Source organism: Felis catus, chromosome X (assembly GCF_018350175.1).
Source record: "Felis catus isolate Fca126 chromosome X, F.catus_Fca126_mat1.0, whole genome shotgun sequence".
NCBI classification, from domain to species: Eukaryota; Metazoa; Chordata; class Mammalia; order Carnivora; family Felidae; genus Felis; species Felis catus.
Window position 1 is genome coordinate 39,022,320 of NC_058386.1, and position 20,165 is coordinate 39,042,484.

The window sequence follows — 20,165 nt, forward strand, 5'->3', positions numbered from 1 at the left end:
CTGGTGTGCACAGAGGACCATCCCATGGCACCTTGATGTTGGGCTTCGAACCTCCAGAACAGTGAGAAGATACATCGCTGTGGTTTATGCCACTAAGTCTATGGTATTTTGTTATAGCAGTCCTAGCAAACGAATATATTCAACTACGTAGATCATAACATTTACTTCTTGTGAGGATACAGTTCAGTACAGTATAGAGTTGTGTCATCATCCTCACAATGCGGTTTAGGACATTTCAGTCGCCCTCCTCAAAAGCTCCCCCTCCCGCTGCCAGCCCCCCACAACTACTGATCTGCTTTCTCGGATATATTTGCCTCTTCTAGCACTTCAGATAGATGGAATCATACAACATAAAGTCTTCCGCGTCTGCTTTCTTTCACTTAGTATGTTTTTGAGGATCATCTATGATGCAATAGGTCTCCGTAGTTTCATTTGATAACTGAAGAGTTTCCACTGAAATGGTTACACCACATTTGGTTTACCTGCTCATCGGTTAATGAAGATAGCAGCGATTCCCTGGTTTGGGCTATCATGAGTAATAATGCTATAATCATTCCCGTACAAGGTTTTGTCTGTTTCATTAATTGGTTTTTTGTTTATTTTCGAGAGAGAGCATGTGCACGAATGGGAGAGAAGGGCAGAGGGGGAGAGCGAGAGAGAAAGAGAGAGAGAATTCCAGGCAGGCTCCACGCTCGGCGCAGAGCCTGATGCAGGGGTTCGGTCCCACAACCCTGGGATCATGACCTGAGCCGAAATCAAAAGTGGGATGCTTGACCAACTCGGCCACTCACGTGCCACTAATTATGTTTTAATTTCTCTTAGAAAGATCTGCAGGAGTGGAATTACTGAGTCGCGTGGTAAGTACCGGTTTAAGTATTTAAGAAGCTGCCAAACTTCCTTTCAAAATGGCAGTATCATTTTATAGTCCTACCAGGAACATATGAACGCTCCAGTTTCCCCATATCCTTTCCCAACACTTGCTACTGTTGATCTTTTTTTTTTTGAACATTTTATTTATTTTTGAGACAGAGAGAGACAGAGCTTGAACGGGGGAGGGGCAGAGAGAGAGGGAGACACAGAATCGGAAGCAGGCTCCAGGCTCTGAGCCATCAGCCCAGAGCCCGATGCGGGGCTCGAACTCACAGACCGCGAGATCGTGACCTGAGCCAAAGTCAGACGCTCAACCGACTGAGCTACCCAGGCGCCCCCTGTTGATCTTTTTAAGTCATAAACATCCCATGAAAAATACGATTTTAACTTCGGGCTAATGAGAATAAGCCCTAGGCCTAGTTACTGATAAAAAGTTTAGGCCTGAGGAGATGGTCTTAAAATTTCGTCTAATAAGTAGATTCTTATAAATCATACATTATTATAAATCATAAATTATTAGTATCTAGATTTTAGAAAAGAGAGGAAAAAGAACTCTCTCCTCTTTAGTGAGAGAAACATTTAGTCCCAATTTGGGTTTCTGTTTCTGTTACATGTCTTTTGAATTTCAAAAGATTAGAGGAGGGGTGCCTGGCTGGCTCAGTCAGTGTAGCATACGATTTTGGCTCAGGTCTTGATCTCGCAGTTTGTGAGTTCAAGCCCCGCGTTGGGCTCTGTGCCGACAGCTCAGAGCCTGGAGCCTGCTTTGGATTCTGTGTCTCCCTCTCTCTCTGCCCCTCCCCCGCCTGTGCTCTGTCTCTGTCTCTCAAAAATAAATAAATGTTAAAAAAAATTAAAAAAAAAAAAGATTAGAGGAGCGCCTGGGTGCTCAGTCAGTTAAGCGTCCAACTTCGGCTCAGGTCATGATCTCACAGTTCATGAGTTCGAGCCCCGTGTCGGGCTCTGTGCTGGCAGCTCAGAGCCCGGAGCCTGCTGTGGATTCTGTCTCCCTCTCACTCTGCCCCTCCCCAGCTCATGCTCTCTGTCTCTCAAAAACTAATAAATGTTAAAAAAAAAAAAAAAAAGATCAGAGGAACCCATTTTGTAGGATGAAATTGGTAACTATCACCTTAACATACACTTAAAGAATGGAACTTTGTGTTTTATACTTAATGGTAAAGGCAGAATGCATCGTTGGGAATTTGGGGCATGATACGTTTGATTCCAGGCAAGCCTTTGGAGTGCTTTCCTGAGACTGGCTGAAGATTAATGGAGTCATGATGTAAAGCCTGGGATTTAAACTGTAATGTGTTGTAATCCCATTGTGTTATGATTATACATATCGATGTCTTTTCTGAAATGATTCTAACAGAATTCAGATAATCTGAAAATTGCATAAACCCACTGAAAAATTTTCATTTGACATTTGGGGTATTGGCTGAAAGGTAGAATATCTGGCACATTTTCCAGTTATTTTTGCAAATGGAATTGTATTTTATTTTTATAGACTCTAATTAGAGGTTTTAACATTCCCAAGTGGCTTTGGGCAAAACTTCCAGCATCTGTGTTCACGTGTTGCTCTTTGCTAATCATGTGAGATTCTAATGCGTTCGATCGCTCCTTGAGAGCCCTGTAGGAAAATCCAAACTCTTGGCTGGCGTTGGGCGAGAAGGAAAAGGCAGCCACCCCAGGCCTTGGCGTCCTCCCGTTGAACGTGAACACGTTCCGAGAACACCGGCCTCAGACAAGACCGCTTGTGATCCATTATGACGGATCGAGACAAAAATAAAGTCCGCTCCATAATCATGTCTGAACTCTGAACACAGACAGAACGTGAAAACTGTCCAAACTACAAAATGCTAAACATCCTCCTCTCCTAGATCACAGGAGTCACTATGAATGCAGTGCATGAAGATACACAATCGTAAAAGTACTCTGCCTCCAGACAGAGCCCAATCCAGAGCAAGACCCCACCTCCTTAAGCCCTCCCCCAAATCAGCTAACACAAACCCAGATCCTACAGTAAATCTTTTCTAACACCTGCTTGCTTAGACATCCCTCGATAACTCAGGGTATGTGTCTTCTCTCACCGCAGTGAGTAATAAGCCAACTTGTTCAATTAAAAACACAATCTAGGGGCGCCTGGGTGGCTCCGTCCGTCGAGCGTCTGACTTTGGCTCAGGTCACGATCTCACAGCTCGTGGGTTCGAGCCCCGCGTCGGGCTCTGTGCTGACAGCTCGGAGCCTGGAGCCTGCTTCCGATTCTGTGTCTGCCTCTCTCCCTGCCCCTCCCCTGCTTGCTCACATACACACACACACACACACACACACACACACACACACACACACACTCGCTTGGTCTCTCTCTCAAAAATAAACATTAAAAAAAAAAAAAAACCTACAATCAAGAGACAGTATCAAGATGGCGGAGTAAGAAGATGCTGAGCTCACCTCTTCCCCCAGACACACCAAAATCCACAACTACACACAGAAGAACGCTGAGAACAAACTGAAGCCTAGCAGAATGGATCATACACAACAAAAGACAAAGACAAATAAGCACTTCGAGACAGGTAGGAGGGGCAGAGATGTAGGTCAGTCGGGATCCCGCCCGCCCCCCCCCCCCCCCCCCCCCCCCCCCCGGTGCAGCGACCCATAAGCAGGAGTGTTCTCACAACCATAGAGGCCTGCCGCTAGGGAACAAAGAGTCCAAGCCCCTCATCAGGCTCCATAGCCCAGGGGACCCGAGCTGGGAAGATGAGCCCCCATATCTGGCCTTGAAAAGCAGCGGGGCTTACGTGCAGGAAGGCCTGAATGGCAGGAGTAAACAGAGACCCTGCTCTTAAAGTGAGTCTCACTGTACAGGGAGTAGTTTGAAAAGTGCCCGGGTGACCTATGAAGATCCACTAAGTGCGGGGTGTGTCCCGGGGGGGGCAGGGATCGGTTGGAACGTTCCCTGGGAACACAAGCACTGACAAGCACCATTTTTTTTTTTTTTTTTAACTTCCCTTCTACCTAGCAGGCCAGGCACTGGCAGGTGCCTTTTTTTTTTTTTTTTAACCTCTCCATCTACTGTGCTGGCACCACATTCGACCACAGACTCACCCTATCCGCTCGCCTGCCCTAGCTGGGAGCCCAACCCAAGTGGCTCCCCACCCTGTCACCCTGGTTGGATGTACTCGGCCAACACCAATGTTCCTCCCAGCCTGTTCCCCGTCCCACCACACCCAGCAGGCACAGGTGGCAGGCTGTGGAGTCTCGGGGTGGGGGGGTGGGGGCCTGCCCCACCCACTAGTGCCCTCCGGGGTGGCTGTCCCAGCTGGACCTCATAGCCAGCCCCACGGCCCAGCAAGTCCCCAACGGTCACAACCCAGCCACAGCAAGAGGGTGCACAAAGCACACAGATACACCGCCAAACAGAATCAACAGCAGATTAGAGGATGCAGAAGGGATCAGCAATTTGGAAGGCAGAGTAGTAGAAACCACCCGCTCATGGGCACCTGGGTGGCTCAGTCGGTTAAGCCTCTAGATTTCGGCTCGGGTCACGATCTCACGTTCGGGAGTCTGAGCCCCGCATCAGGATCCGCGCAGGCAGTGTGGAACCTGCTTGGTATTCTCTCTCTCTCCCTCTCTCCACCCCTCTCCAGCTTGCTCTTTCTATCTCAAAGTGAATAAATAAATTTTTAAAAATCACCCGATCAGAACAGCACATTAATTAATTACCTTCAATGAGGACAGTTTAAAAGACCTCTGGGACGACATCAAGTGTGCTAACATTCGCATTATAGGGGTCTCAGAAGGAGAAAAGAGAAAGAAAGGGACGAAAATCCTATCTGAAGAAATAATGGCTGCAAATTTCCCTAACCTGGCAAAGAAAATAGATATCCAAGTCCAGAAAGCACAGAGTCCTAAACAAGATGAACCCAAAGAGATCCATATCAAGACACATTATAATCAATGTGCGAATAAAGTTCAAGTGAGAACCTTTTTTTTTTTTTTATTTTTTAACATTTATCTATTTTTGAGAGAGAGACAGAGCACGAGCTAGGGAGGGGCAGAGAGAGACAGGGAGACACAGAATCCGAAGCAGGCTCCAGGCTCCGAGATGTCGGCACAGAGCCCGACGCGGGGCCCGAACTCACGGACCGCGAGACCATGACCTGAGCCGGAGTCGGACGCCCAACCAACTGAGCCACCCAGGCGCCCCAATAAAGTGAGAATCTTAAAAACACGAGAGGAAACAAGTTACGCACAATGGAACCCCCATAAGACTATCAACTGATTTTTCAGAAGAAACTGTACAGGGAAGAAGGGAGTGGCATGATATATTCAAATTGCTGAGAGGAAAATATTTACAATTAAGAATACTCTACTCAGCAAGGTTATCACTTAGACTTGAAGGAGATGAGGAGTTTCCTGGACAAGAAAAAGCTAAAGGAATTTATCAACACCAAACCAGTCTCACAAGAAACGTTAAAGGAACTTCTTTAAATAGAAAGTATATGGGGCGCCTGGGTGGCTCAGTCGGTTAAGCATCCGACTTCAGCTCAGGTCACGATCTCACGGTCCGTGAGTTCGAGCCCCGCATCGGGCTCTGGGCTGATGGCTCAGAGCCTGGAGCCTGCTTCTGATTCTGTGTCTCCCTCTCTCTCTCTGCCCCTCCCCTGTTCATGCTCTGTCTCTCTCTGTCTCAAAAATAAACAAACGGTAAAAAAAAAAAAAGAAATTAAAAAAAAAGTATAGGGCCATAACTAGAAATAAGAAAATTATGAAAGAACAAAATATCACTGGTTAAGGTAAACATACAAATAGAGCAGATCGACCAACTACATAGCTAGTATGAAGGTTAAAAAACAAAAGTAGTAAAATCATCTAAACCTACGATAATTAGTCAAGAGAGTCACAAAACAATAGGATATAAAATAGGATATCAGAAATACAAAACATGGGGGGGGGGGGACAAAAATACAGTGACTTTGGAAGATGCTTAAACTTATTCACCATCAACTTAAAATAGATGGTTACAGGGGTGTCCGGATGGCTCAGTCGGCTGGGCATCCGACTTCGGCTCAGGTCATGATCTCACCGTTCATGAGTTCGAGCCCCGCACCGGGCTCTGTGCCGACAGCTCAGAGCCTGGAGCCTGCTTCAGATTCTGTCTCCCTCTCTCTCTGCCCCTCCCCCACTCATGCTCTGGCTCCCTCTCTCTCAAAAATAAATAAAAACATTTAAAAATAAATAAAAAATAAAATAGACCGTTATATACACTTTATATAGGAACCTCCTGGTAACCACAAACCAAATGCCTATAATAGACACGCAAAAAATAAAGAGAAAGGAATTCAAACATAACAGTAAGGAAAGTCACCAAACCACAAGGGAAGAGAGTAAAAGAAGAAGAAAGTAATGGACAAGAGTCATTTCTCTTTCTCTCTCTAGAGTCTATCTCTCTCTCTAGAATAAAAAATTTAAAAAAAGTAAAGGGATGGAAAAACATAAAGAAAGCTGGGGTAACAATACTTACATCAGACAAAATACTTTTTTAAATTTTATCTATTTATTTTGAGAGAGAGACAGAGAGTTGGGGGTCGAGGAGCAGAGAGAGAGAGAGAGAGAGAGAATCCCAAGCAGGCTCTGTACTCTCAGCGCACAGCAGGATGCGAGGCTCAAACTCAGGAACCGTGAGTTCCTGAACTGAGTTGAAACCAAGAGTCGGATGCTTAACCGACTGAGCCACCCAGGCGCCCCCAAAGTAGACTTTGAAACAAAGATTAACAGAAGGCAAAGAAAGTAGAAGGAGACAAAGTTAGTAGAAAGAAGGAAATAATAAAGATCAGAGCTGAAAAAAATGAAATAGAGACTAAAAAGAACAACAGAAGAGATCAATGAAACTACGAGCTGATTTGTTGAAAAAATAAACAGAATTGATAAACCTTTAGCCAGACTCATCAAGAAAAAAAGAAAGAGGGGATAAATAAAAGAAATAAAAGAGAAATATACCACAGAAATACAAAAAATCATAAGAGACTATTACAATTTTATGCCAACAGATGGGACAAGCTAGAAGAAACAGATAAATTCCTAAAACATACAATCTTCTAAGACTGAAACAGGAAGTAATAGAAACTCTGAACAGACCCATCCCTAGTAATGAAATTAAATAAGAAACGAAACAAAACAAAACCAAAAACCTCCCACAAACAAAAGTCCAGGACCACATGGCCTCACAGGTTAATTCTACCAAACATTTAAAGAAGAATGGATACCTAATATCCTTCTGAAACTATTGCAAAAAAATGAAAGAAGAAACCCTCCCCAACTCGTTCCGTGAGACCGACATTCCCCTGACCCCAAAACCAAAGACACCCCAGGAAAAGAAAATTACAGGCCAGAATCCCTGATAAACGTAAATGCAAAACTTTGACAAAACATCAGCAAACCAAATTCAACAATACATAAAAGGATCATACGCTACGTTCAAGTGGGATTTAGTCCAGGGATGTAAGGATGATTCAATATCCACAAATCAATCAACATAATATGCCACATTATAGGCTACATATGCCAAACCCATAGCTAACATCGTAGTCAATGGTAAAATGCTGAAAGCTTTTCCTCTATGATCAGTAGCAGCACAAGCGTGCTCACTCCCCTCTCCTCTCTGCAACACATTTTTGGAAATCCTAGCCTGAGCAATGGGGCAAGAAAAAGAAATAAAGGGCATCCAAGTTGAGAAAAGGAAGAATTACAACTGCTATTTACAGATCACAGGATGCTTTACACAGAAAACACAGATTTCACCAAAACAAACTATTAGAATAAATAACTCCAGTGAAGGTGCAAGATACAAAATCAGTAGACGGAAACCTGTTGCATTCTATGCCCTAATAACGAACTGTCAGAAAGAGAAATGAAGGAAATGATCCCGCTTATAATTGCATCCAAAAAAAAAAAAAATGCCTGCAATGACATGGGTGGAGCCAGAGAGTACATTGTTAAGAAGTCAGAAAAAGACAACGCATGATTTCACTCATATGTGGAATTTAAGAAACGAAACAAATGAGCAAAGGAGAAAAGAGGGAGAGACAAAGTTCACTCTTAACTATAGGGAACAAACTGATGGTTACCAGTGGGGAGGTGGGTGGGGGATGGGTGAAACAGGTGAAGGTGATTAAGGGCACACTCGTTCTGATGAGCACTGAGTAATGTATAGAATTGAGTCACTATATTGTACACCTGAAACGAATATGACACTATGTGTTACTATACTGGAATTGAAATTAAACACTTAATTGAAAAACTGAAAAAAAATACTTAGGAATAAATTTAACTTAGGAGGTAAACTCTGAAAACTAGGACCCTGATGAAAGAAAATCAAGATGCCACAAATAAATGGAAAGACATACCATGGTCATGGATTGGAAGAATTAACATTGTTGAAACGTCCATACCACCCAAAGCAATCTATAGATTCAATACAATCCCTTTCAAAATGCCAATGGCACATTTTTCACAAAACCAGAATAATCCTAAAATACATATGGAACCACACAAGATCCTGAATAGGCAAAGCAGTCTTTAGAAAGAATAACAAAGCTGCATGATTTCAAACTATTCTACAAAGCTGTAGTAATCAAAACACAGTAAGGTACGGGCACAAAAACAGACACATAGATCAGTGGAATAGAGCCCAAAAACAAACCCATGTGACTAAGACCCACGCTTATAGTCAATTAATATTCAACAAAGGAGGCAAGAATATCCAATGGGAAACAGATGATCTCTTCCACAAATGGTGGTGGGAAACCTGGACAACTACATGTGAAAAAAAAAAAAAAAAAGAAAGAAAGAAAGAAACTGAACCAGTTTCTTATACCATTTACGAAAATAAACTCAAGGTTGATTAAAGACTTAAATGCAAGACCAGAAACCATAAACTCCTAGAAGAAAACATAGGCAATAAGCTCTTAGACATCAGTCTGGGTTTCCTCAGGCAAAGGCCACAAAAGCAAAAAATAAACAAACAGAACCACATAAAAGTAAAAAGCTTTTGCACAGTGAGGGAAACCATCAACAAAACAAAAAGGCACCCTACTGAATGGGAGAAGGTATTTGCAAATAATATAACTGATAAGGGGTTAGCATCCAAAGTATATGAAAGACTCACATAACTCAGTATCAAAAAAACAATCCAACAAAAAAATGGGCAGAGGACATGAACAGACTTCTCCAAAGAAGACATGTAGATGACCAACAGACAGATGAAAAGAACTTCACATAACCAATCATCAGGGAAACGCAAATCACAACCACAATGCGATATCACTCTACACCTGTCAGAATGGCTATTATCAAAAAGACCAGAAATAACAAGTGTTGGTGAGCATGTGGAGAAAAGGGAACCCTCATGCACTGTTGGTGGGAATGCGAAATGGTGCCACTATGAAAATCAGTGTGGAGGGGGTCTCAAAACTTAAAAATTAGAGCTACCATATGATCCAGCAATTCCACTTCTGCCTATTAATCTGAAGAAAAACACTAATTTGAGAAGATATACACACCCTTATGTTCACCGCACTGCGGCATTATTTTACAACAGTCAAGATATGGAAGCAACATAAGTGTCTACCAATAGATGAATGGATAAAGAAGTGGGGTGTGTGTGTGTGTCTGTGTGTGTGTGTGTCTGTGTGTGTGTCTGTGTGTGTGTCTCTGGGTGTGTCTCTGTGTGTGTCTGTGTGTGTGTGTCTGTGTGTGTGTCTCTGTGTGTGTGTGTCTGTGTGTGTGTGTCTGTGTCTGTGTGTGTATATATGTATGTATATATACACATATATATGTGTATATATGTGTATGTATGTATACACATATATATGTGTATATATGTGTATGTATGTATACACATATATATGTGTATATATGTGTATGTATGTATACACATATATATGTGTATATATGTGTATGTATGTATACACATATATATGTGTATATATGTGTATGTATGTATACACATATATATGTGTATATATGTGTGTATATGTATATGTGCATGTGTATGTGCGTGTATGTGCGTGTGTATATGTGTGTACATATATATGTAACATATATATAATATATAATAAATATATATATATAATATATATTATATATAATATATAATAAACATATACAATATATAATATAGTATATATTATATTATATTAATTATATTATAATTATATAATAATATAATTATTATATATTATATATTATATTATATATAATATTATATATTATATGTGTATATAATATATTATATATAATATATCATGTATATAATATATAATAATTATATTATATATAATGTATATATGATATATTATATATAATATATAATGTATATAATATATAATAATCATATTATTATATATAATTATAATATAATTATATAATATAATATATAATTATAATATATAATATATGTAATATATATAATATATATAATTATAATATATAATATATATAATATATAATATATATAATTATAATATATATAATGTATATAATATAATTATAATATATTATACTTATTATATAATTATAATTATGTAATATATAATTATATAATTATATAATATAATTATATTATATTAATATATTAATTTATATATATTTTATTAATTATATATAATTATTAATTATATAATTTATTAATTAATTATTAATATATATATTTTATTATATATTATATATATTATATATTATATATAATATAAATATATAATATTTTATATATATTATATATAATATATATTAATATAATTATATATTATATATAATTATATATAAATAAATATATAATAAATATTCCATTATACACACACACACACACACACATATATATATATATAATGGAATATTTATTATACAACCATAAAAGAGAATGAGATCTTACCATTTGCAACAACATGGATGGACCAAAAGGCATTATACTAAGTGAAAGAAGTCAGAGAAAGGCAAATACTGTAGGGCTTCATTTATATGTGGAATCTAAAAAATAAAACGAATGAACAAACCATACAAAACAGAAATAGACTCATAGATACAAAGAATAATATGGTGGTTACCAGAGGGGAGGGGGTGGGTAGAGGGATGGGCAAAATACAGAAGGGGATTAAAATACAGAAATATAGTTATAAAATAAATAAGACACCGGGATGTAATCTACAGCATAGTTAAGAATATCGTAACAACTCTGTATGGTGACAGATGGTGGCTAGATTTACCACGGCGATCACTTCCTAATATATATCATTGGTGAATCGCTATGTTGTAAACCTGAAACCAACAAATCATATGTCAACTACACGTCAATAAAAAAGTAAAAATTTTTAAACCTTTAAAAAAAAATCAAGGCGCTACAGAGATCATGTTTTAAACATTTATTTTTATATTGTTCAAAGTGTAAAGATTCACACACAGCGTACCACAAACCCCATGTCCATGAATGCAAAGCTATTAAAATTCTAACTCTGTGGCCCGTACTTCTGATTACAATGATTATGTTTACAAGAGCTAGAAAAAATGAAATAATACTTTGAAATGCATGCATCCCCATAGGATCAACCTTTATCCTGCCACTTACTATAATAGAGTCATTTGCAAAATAGCAAACCAATTAGGCTAACTAGGAGCCACTGCCAAAGGAAAAGAAATGAGGGCATAATTGTAGAGTTGAGACAAATGGCACTTAACACCCAGACAAAAGTCCTAAAAACATTCAGTCATTGGAGTATTTCTAACTAGTCTGACTTTTCATAAAAGCAAGTAATGGTAGCTCATATAGAAGAACAACGGCAACACCGTCATCAACTACTAAATGCTAAACTTCAATTAGTAACGTAGGCACCTGGTGCCATTAGAAAAAACCCCAGGCCAGGAGATCCAGGATGTGGGCTCAGTTCTAGGATGGACAAGCAGAAGCTGCCTTGAGTCACAGACGACATGTCACACACTAAGCCTAAAAAGTCTTGAGCATGGACCGCCGGAGGTTAAAGGGCTTTAGAAATGAGTCCGTCAGGGGCGCCTGGGTGGCTCAGTTGGTTGAGGGTCCGACTCTTGATTTCAGCTCAGGTCATGATCTCACAGTTTGTGAGCTGCAGCCCTGCATCGGGCTCTGTGCTGATTGTGTAGAGCCTGCTTGGGAGTCTGTCTGTCTCTCTCTCTCTCTGTCTCTCTCTCTCTCTCTCTGCCCCTTCCCTGCTTGCTCTGTCTCAAAATAAATAAACTTTTTAAAAAAATTAAAAAAAAAAAAAAGTAATCAGCCAGCCCAGGCTCTCATTACAGTCAAGGTAACAGAGACTCGGAGGCGAAGTGACGAAGCCACGGTCACACAGGTAGTTAGTTCCAGTGCCTCCAACACATGGCCTCAGAACCCTGGTCCCTGCCTGCTTCTTACAAATGACCTCATCTATAGGGAGCAATCATCCACGTTTGCTTCTTCCTCGCGGAGGTGCTGGGATAACGACTGGCACTAATTGGCGTGAGTGAATATGTGCTTGCTTGAATTTAAACGAATTCAGTGAAACAGCTAGTCTTTGGGGGGGGGGGGGGGGGGGCGGGGAGGCACGGGTGCGGTATCACACAAAACCGTTTTGGCCATTTGCATAAATCCCGCCAACGAACGCCAGGGGGCTCTGGCAAGTAGGACTGTGTTTCTCAGTGGCAGCAGGACTGGCGTGTTAGGAAGACCATTCTCGTCCCCAGTCTGGGGCTGCCCTCCCCATACTGCAGGGTGTAAAATACACAGCTGGCCCCCAGCTACTTAAGAGCAGCAGCACCTCTGGACCACGGACTGCCCAAGGGCAAGGCGATTTAAAACATCCAAAGGAATGCAAGAATTCCACGAGAAACCAAACATCAGAATGCCGAAATGTTAAAGAAAGATGGAATCGGTATTACAGCATGGCGGTTACTGAGCCGGTCTTTATATAAAATATTGCTATTTTGTTCATCGTGAATGTGGGCGTTAATTCTGCTTCCTCAAGACGGTCCATTAAAATATTCTCTCTCTTGATTCCTGAGGTCTGGGGTGCTCTTTGAATTCTGCACCCGGGGCAAGGGCCCCCCTTGCCTCAACAACCCAAAACATCTCCACACGTTTGCAGAGGCCTCCCTGGGTTGAGAACATCTGACAAAAGAAGTCCAGAAAGAGGCAGCCCGGGCCTGAAACCGCGCCTCCATGATGCCAGCAGGGTGCTAGGCTCCTTTAATACCTGCTGTGCTCACAAGATGGCTGAAGAATTATGTCCTAGTTCCACACAGGAAAACAAAGGCAGGACACAGAGCAGGAAAAAACAGATCCACTGGGCCTCTTTTAATTAGAAAAATAACTTTCCCAGGAGCCCTCCCCAATAAATCTTCATCCCATCCATCGCTGGCCAGAAGCGAGTCGCCCGGCCAGCCCTGGCTTCAAGAAGCCTGGGGCAGCTGAACACATCTCCAGCCAGGAGAAAACTGGTGCTCCCTCCGTAAGAATGAAGGGGAGAGTGGGGCGCCTGGGTGGCTCAGTCGGTTAACCGGTTAACCGTCCGACTTCAGCTCAGGTCATGATCTCCCCGTTCCCGAGTTTGAGGCCCGCGTCATGCTCTGTGCGGACAGCTCGGAGCCCGCAGCACAGATAAAACCCAGAATGTGGTCTTTAGGCTGGGCTCTGCGGAAGTAGGGCCTGAAACAGGGAGTTAGGCCCATGTGATGTATTATGGGCACACTCTTAGGAGACACATCTGAAGAGTGAGAGGAGCACCCAAGGGAAGGGAAATGAGCCAAGCACACAAGGGGGCAGGGCCTAAATCCACACTACGGACTTGTCCGGCCTCGAAGAGGCTCGCTTTTGTCTTGTTTTTGAGCATCTGTTTGTTTTTTGGGAGTGCGCAGTGGGGCGGGGCAAGGGGGGGGGGGACAGAGGATCTGAAGCGGGCTCTGCACCGACGGCAGAGAGCCCGACGTGGGGCTTGAACGCACACAGCTGTTGAGATCATGACCTGAGCCAAAGTCGGATGCTCGACCCACTGATCCCCCTAGGCGCCCCGAAGCAGCTCATCTTTTTGCCCTTGACCAATCATCAGTCATCTGTTGCCTCCTCTTGTGGTGAAGGGGCCAGTGCAACCGTCCAGGTTTCTCCGGGTACTGATGCCAATGCTCCTCGGCCAGGAGCAACACGCAACACATGGATCTGGGTGGGTGGGTGCCAGGGGCATCTATTACAAATATTAGATATGGAGGGGCGCCTGGCGGCTCAGTCGGTGAGGCGTCTGACTCTTGACTTCGGCTCAGGTCATGATGTCACTGCCCGTGAGTCTGAGCCCCATCGGGCTCTGTGCTGACGGCGTGGAGCCCGCTTGGGGATTCTCTCTCTCTCCCTTTCTCTCTACCCCTCCCCAGCTCGCACCGTCTCTGTCTCCCTTGAAAGAAATACACTTAAAAAAAACATCAGATTTCAACACACTTTCCAAAGAACTGCCTTGATTTCTACTTTCTGCGGTTTGAGAATGTAACCCTAGATAAACTGCAATGATGAAAAGCTAGCAGAAAAACTGGCGACGAGCGAAAAATGTCTCATTTTTAAGAAAAATGATTAACAGGTGTTGACTTGTTTTGTTGAACCACGAATGTGGAAAGCACTTTATAATTTGCTCTGGGTATTAACCAGGAGCCAGTCTGTAGTTCACAATCTCATCAGAGCACGTAAATATTTCATAGTCTTCGTGTCTCATTTAAAGCTCAATGAATATTTAATTGAAGTTGACCAACAAAATAACTGAAAGAATTATGTTGCATTTTCTCAAGTAGGTTGAAGCTAAAATTATTCCAACTTCATGAAATATTCTACATAATTTTATAAGTAATTAAAGGGCTGCAAAATAGGTTTGAAAGGCACATATTAAATATTGAGAAAAACATGAGATAAAATGAATTTTCTACTTTCAGTGCAAGAGAACAGTTTAATATATTGCCACCTACAGCATTACTTATTCAGTAGTGGATTAAACTACTGTCAATACCCTCTTTTTGACACAAGAAGTAAAAAAAAGAGAAATTTTTCTTTGTCCCTCGCAAATGAAATATTCCAGAATGATGATGTGCAAACACCTAGGAGATCGATAATAACAGGGAACCATGCATGATCCGTCCTGGGAAGCTAGCCCAGAAATCGCTTCTGAACTCTGCGTCCTGCACTGGGCCAGGGACGGAAAATAATTTTTTAAAACATTTAAAGAGAGAGAGAGAAAGAGAGAAATAATGGTTCATGTTCAAAGCAGAGATGGTTTCCCGGAAAGAAGCCTCCCCTGCAGTCTGTTAGATCTCCGTTAAGTGTCAGAACTGGGCTTCAAAAAAAAAAAAAAAAAAAAAAAAAATATGTGCTCTAATTGATCAACTCTAACACAGATGACACAGAATATGTCACTTTTTACCAAATTTGAAGACATTTTAATTGGAATCAAAGAACTGCCAACTAATCCATGCTAAGGCTGCTAAAAAAACCACCCGGTAAACTAAGCATATTAAGGTCTGAATTCTTTATCTAGTCCTGAATTATTTTTTAATTACAGGACCCTAAATAATCTAATAACGGGTCCCTTTTTGGAGAACAGAACAGGAGGCCATGACACAGGGTTGTGTGATAAACACAACATATCCATTCTGCTGCCTTATGGGAAGTAACTGGTCACCTTGTGTCCCCCCCCCAACCGCCGCCCCTTGATCCTCGTCCCTTTTAAGATATTCAAATGGATTGCCTCGCTCAGTGATCAATACGCCATTATGTGTGTGTTACGCCATTATGTGTGTGTGTGTGTTATGTGCACAAACATACACATTAAAAAGTTCAGATTCTTATCTCATAAGGGCACCTTTTTCCTTCACTTCTAGAATTCTTGCCGTGTCCCCCTTTGGTTCTCAGGGAGGGGGAACCATAATTAATATGCAGAAAAGAGAAGACATCTTTCTGTGGCTATTTGATGGCACATTTCAAATCAAACAAAATGACTTAGTTACTGGCAACTCACTGAGCCAAAGTGACACTCTGACCAGACTCTAAGTGGCCACAGAGGGACAGAGAGGAGAGGACAGGAAAGCTGATAAGCATTAGGCAAGGAAGGTGAACATTGTTCACCGGCAACCAGTGTGCCTGGTCAGAAAGAGAAGCAGGGATAACTTTTGTTTGTTTAGGGTACTTTTATCCTTTATTTTAAAGTTTACTTATTTTGAGAGAGGGAAAGAGATGGAAGGAGGGAGAGAATCCCAAGCAGGCAGATGTGCGACTCGAACTCACGGGCCGAGAGATCATGACCTGAGCAGAAACCAAGAGCCTGACGCTTAACGACCAGGCCCCCAGGCGCCCCAAGGGTACTTTTGTTCTTGAATGTGTCCTTTCAAAAGAACTAGCCTTAACATTTACATTAAGGAGTCTCATTTTCTCAATACCTATTATTTCGTATGTGTAACCGTTTAAGGTTGCATGGTTCCCAATGTCAGGTGACTCACCTGCTTATCAAAAGCTATCCAGGATGGCACGGTGCTTCCCATTCCTTTAGGAAAGTCACTGTATTTAGGCTTCATCTTTTGCCCAGGAAGCAGTTCTCCACCTATTCCAGGTTTATCTTCACTCACCAGCATCCTCACATTGTTGCAAAAGCCCCAATGTTGAGATTTGTGGAACTTCTTCTTTTCCACCTGTGAGCGCAAAGGACAACATAAAATGGCTGACGTTACTCTTTATGTCTTGTCTTGTTTTCTTGTTTTTGTTTTTTTTATTTTTGACCCCGGGGGGAGGAGGAGGGGCAGAGAGAGAGAGAGAGAAAGGGAGGGAGAGAGAGAATCTTAAGCGGGCTCTTCGCCCAGTGTGGAGCCCGCCGTGGGGCTCGATCCCACGACTGTGAGATCACGACCTGAGCTGAAATCAAGAGTCGTACACACAACCGACTGAGCCACCCGGGTGTCCCGTGTCTTAGCTGTTTTAAAAGGTAAACCACATCTCCCATAGCTTACTGTGCCCATTACAAAATGCATATTCGAGTGGCAAAAACAAATTCTGATCAATCCTTACCCAGAAAGCTGTGTCACATTTTTCAGTTCATTTTAGAAAATTTCGAAACTTTGAAAAGCAAGAGGAATAAACCCAATGCTCCGTGCTGTTTAAAACAGTTAAAAATAACTGACTGCAAGTGAACATTTAGAACATTAGTTTGCTAATTGGTCTATTCTACTTATTTGCTAAGAATGCGAACAGGGAAGGAAAAAAAAGTCTTCCACTTCAGAGTAAAAATGCAATGGTTTTCCCACAGAAGTTATTTTCACCAACGCAGAAAATAAAAGCGTTTCCTCATTAAAACAAACGTAACTGGAAATTCCTCAGAGCTGCCACTGTTATCCTAATTTTAAAACCTCGCTGTCCTTTTCCCTCACTGCCCTCCCGTCTTTTCTGGCGACCTGGGCGGAGACAGAAAGGTCTGGACGATACTACCAAGGGTTGGCAAAGATGGGGGCCAACATCAACTCGCATGCACCTGCTAGTAAGAAAGTAAAGGAGATAATCCCTCTGGGGAGAGGTCCAGCAATACCTAGGAATGTGAAAAGTCTATATGCCCTCTGGCCCAAGAAATCCATTCTCAAATTTCCTTTGCCCCTGTGCACAAGGAGCTAAATATAAATAATAAATGAATATACATAAGAAATGAATGTAAACAGAGGCGCCTGGGTGGCTCAGCTGGTTAAGCGCCTGACTCTTAATATCAGCTCAGAGTGTGATCCCGTGGTTGTGGGATTGAGCCCCATCAGCGTGAAGCCTGCTTGGGATTCTCTCTCTCCCTCTCACTCTGCTCCTCCCCAACTCGTGCGTGTGCGCTCTCTCGCTCGCTCTCAAAATATTTTACAAAATAAACAAACGTAAGTATTTGTTGCAGCAGAGAGCGTATCATGTAACGAACATCCATCCGCGGCCCTGAATTTAAAGAAAAATTTCAGATCACAATGAAGCCCTCTCTCGCGCCCCTGCCTCTCTGTCCAGAGGTAACCATTATCCCGAATTTGCTGCTTCAGCTTTAACATTTTGCCAGGATTGTATACAGCCAGGGCAATGGCTGTTTGCGGAAGCATGATGCGTTGGTGAACAGAAGAAGATATCTGCAAATCTCCTACCTGATGAGGGGTTAATGTCCAAAAATATACAAAGAACTCATACAACTCAAGAGCGCAAAGACAAATGATACAGTGGGAAAAAATGGGCAGAGGATCTGAACAGGTATCTTTTTTAACATGTTATTTTTTGAGAAAGCACGAGCACGCACACACAGGCACGAACGAGTGGGGGAAGGACAGAGAGGAGAGGGCTGTCATCACAGAGCCTAAAATGTGGGGCTCGAACTCACTAACCGGGGGATCACGACCTGAGCCGAAGTCAGACACTTGACCGAGTGAGCTACCCAGGCGCCCCTGAACAGGTATCATCCTAAAGGAGACACACAGATCGCCAACAGACCCAAGAAGGGATGCTCAACATCACTCATCATCAGGGAAATGCAAACCAGAAACACGAGATATCACCCCACACCTGCTGGAACAGCTATTATCAAAAAGACAAGAAATAACAAGTGTTGGTGACAACGTGGAGAAAAGGGACCCCTCCCGCACTGCTGGTGGGAAGGTAAATTGGTGTAGCCACTGTGAAAAACAGTGTGGAGGTTCCTCAAAAAAATTAAACCCAGAACTACCACACAATCAGACAGTTCTTCTGGGTTTTTATCTGAAAAAGGCACAGCTCACAAAGATACATGCACCTCTATGTTCACGGCAGCATGATTGACAATAGCCTCTAAGACATGATAAAAACCAAAGTGTCCACCAATGAATCAACGGATAAAGGAAATGTGATACACACACACACACACACACACACACACACACACACACACACTTGAAATATTATTCATCCGTAAAAAAAAGAATGGAATCTTGCCATTTGTGACAACATATAAGGACCTTGAGGAAACTATGCCAAATGAAATAGGACAGAAAAAGAAATACCATATAATCTCACTTACATGTAGAATCTTAAAGATTCTTAAAGATTCTTAAAGAGCGAGCGAACGTGAGCGGTGGAGGGGGAAAGAGAGGAGGAGACACAGAACCCAAAGCGGGCTCCGGGCTCTGAGCTGTCAACAAGACCCCGATGTGGGGCTCGAACCCACGAACCCTGAGATCATGACCTGAGCCGAGGTCGGACACTCAACCAACTGAGCCACCCAGGCGCCACCCCAGGCAAACGTCTTAGTGAATGACGAAGTGAGGACTATACTATCCTCAGATCCAGGGCTCCCTGGTATCTCAACTCCTCGGGTCCCACCCCGCTTATAAGGCCCCTAACTGGAAAGCCGGCAGCCAGGCTCAGACTGCCCTTGATGCTTTACATCAAATTAATAGCCGATCCCCCCAACCCCACTTCCTAGTTGCTAAAGGTGGGAAGATCAATTTTATCACATGCTCAGATTGACTGCTGGATAATCAATAAGCTGCCAGGGCCCCTGTAGAAACCACAAAGCTAAGCCAAACTGAGAAGCAGGCTCTAGCGTCACGAGTTGCTCATCCATCTATAATCTTTCCTTCAGGGCTCCAGGACATCAGAGGCTCGCTGTTTCTTTTTAGGCTGCCCGGCAAAGCCCAGATGCTTCACAAGCCTTCGACAAAGGCAGGAAGAATGAGGTGCTTGGAAAGCACCATTCCTGTAGCCATAACAGCTAACGTGCCTAGCATTGCTTTAAGTACTTTATTTCTTCTTTAAGAGACAGACGGAGAGCAAGCGAGCAGGGGATGGCAGAGAGGGAGAGAATCTTAAGCAGACTCGACACTCAGCACGGAGCCCAACACGGGGCTCGATCTCATGACCTCGGATCATGACCTGAGCCAAAAATCACGAGTCGAGACGCTCAACCCACTGAGCCACCCTTGTTTTAAGGCACGCCCCTGTTTTAAGTACTTTAAAAGCATTAAATCCTTTTAATTCTCAGAGTGAATCTCTGAGTATGCTTTATCGTTACTATTTGATAGATGGGGATCCTCAGACACAGGGAGTTTAGGTCATTTGCCCAAGGTCACTCACTAGTGTAAGGGGTTAACCCAGGATGCACGCTCACTGCCTGAGCCTTTAAACGCTGGGCCTTGCATGTGTCGTGCGTCTTAGAGAAAAGCAAAGGACTTCCCTTGTTTCCATCATCAAGGCTGAATGAATACCTTTACTTCTGACAAATATAACAAGGCAAATGACC

General features: G+C 42.4%; 1 protein-coding gene across 1 annotated transcript in view; it reads right to left on the minus strand.

Moving 5' to 3' along the window:
- Nucleotides 1–20,165, minus strand: part of EFHC2 (EF-hand domain containing 2) — a 199,535-nt gene that overhangs the window by 159,544 nt on the left and 19,826 nt on the right. The window contains exon 2 of the mRNA XM_023249026.2: nucleotides 16,390–16,578. Within this exon, the coding sequence (XP_023104794.2) occupies nucleotides 16,390–16,578 (189 nt within the window). The remainder of the gene's footprint in view (nucleotides 1–16,389; nucleotides 16,579–20,165) is intronic.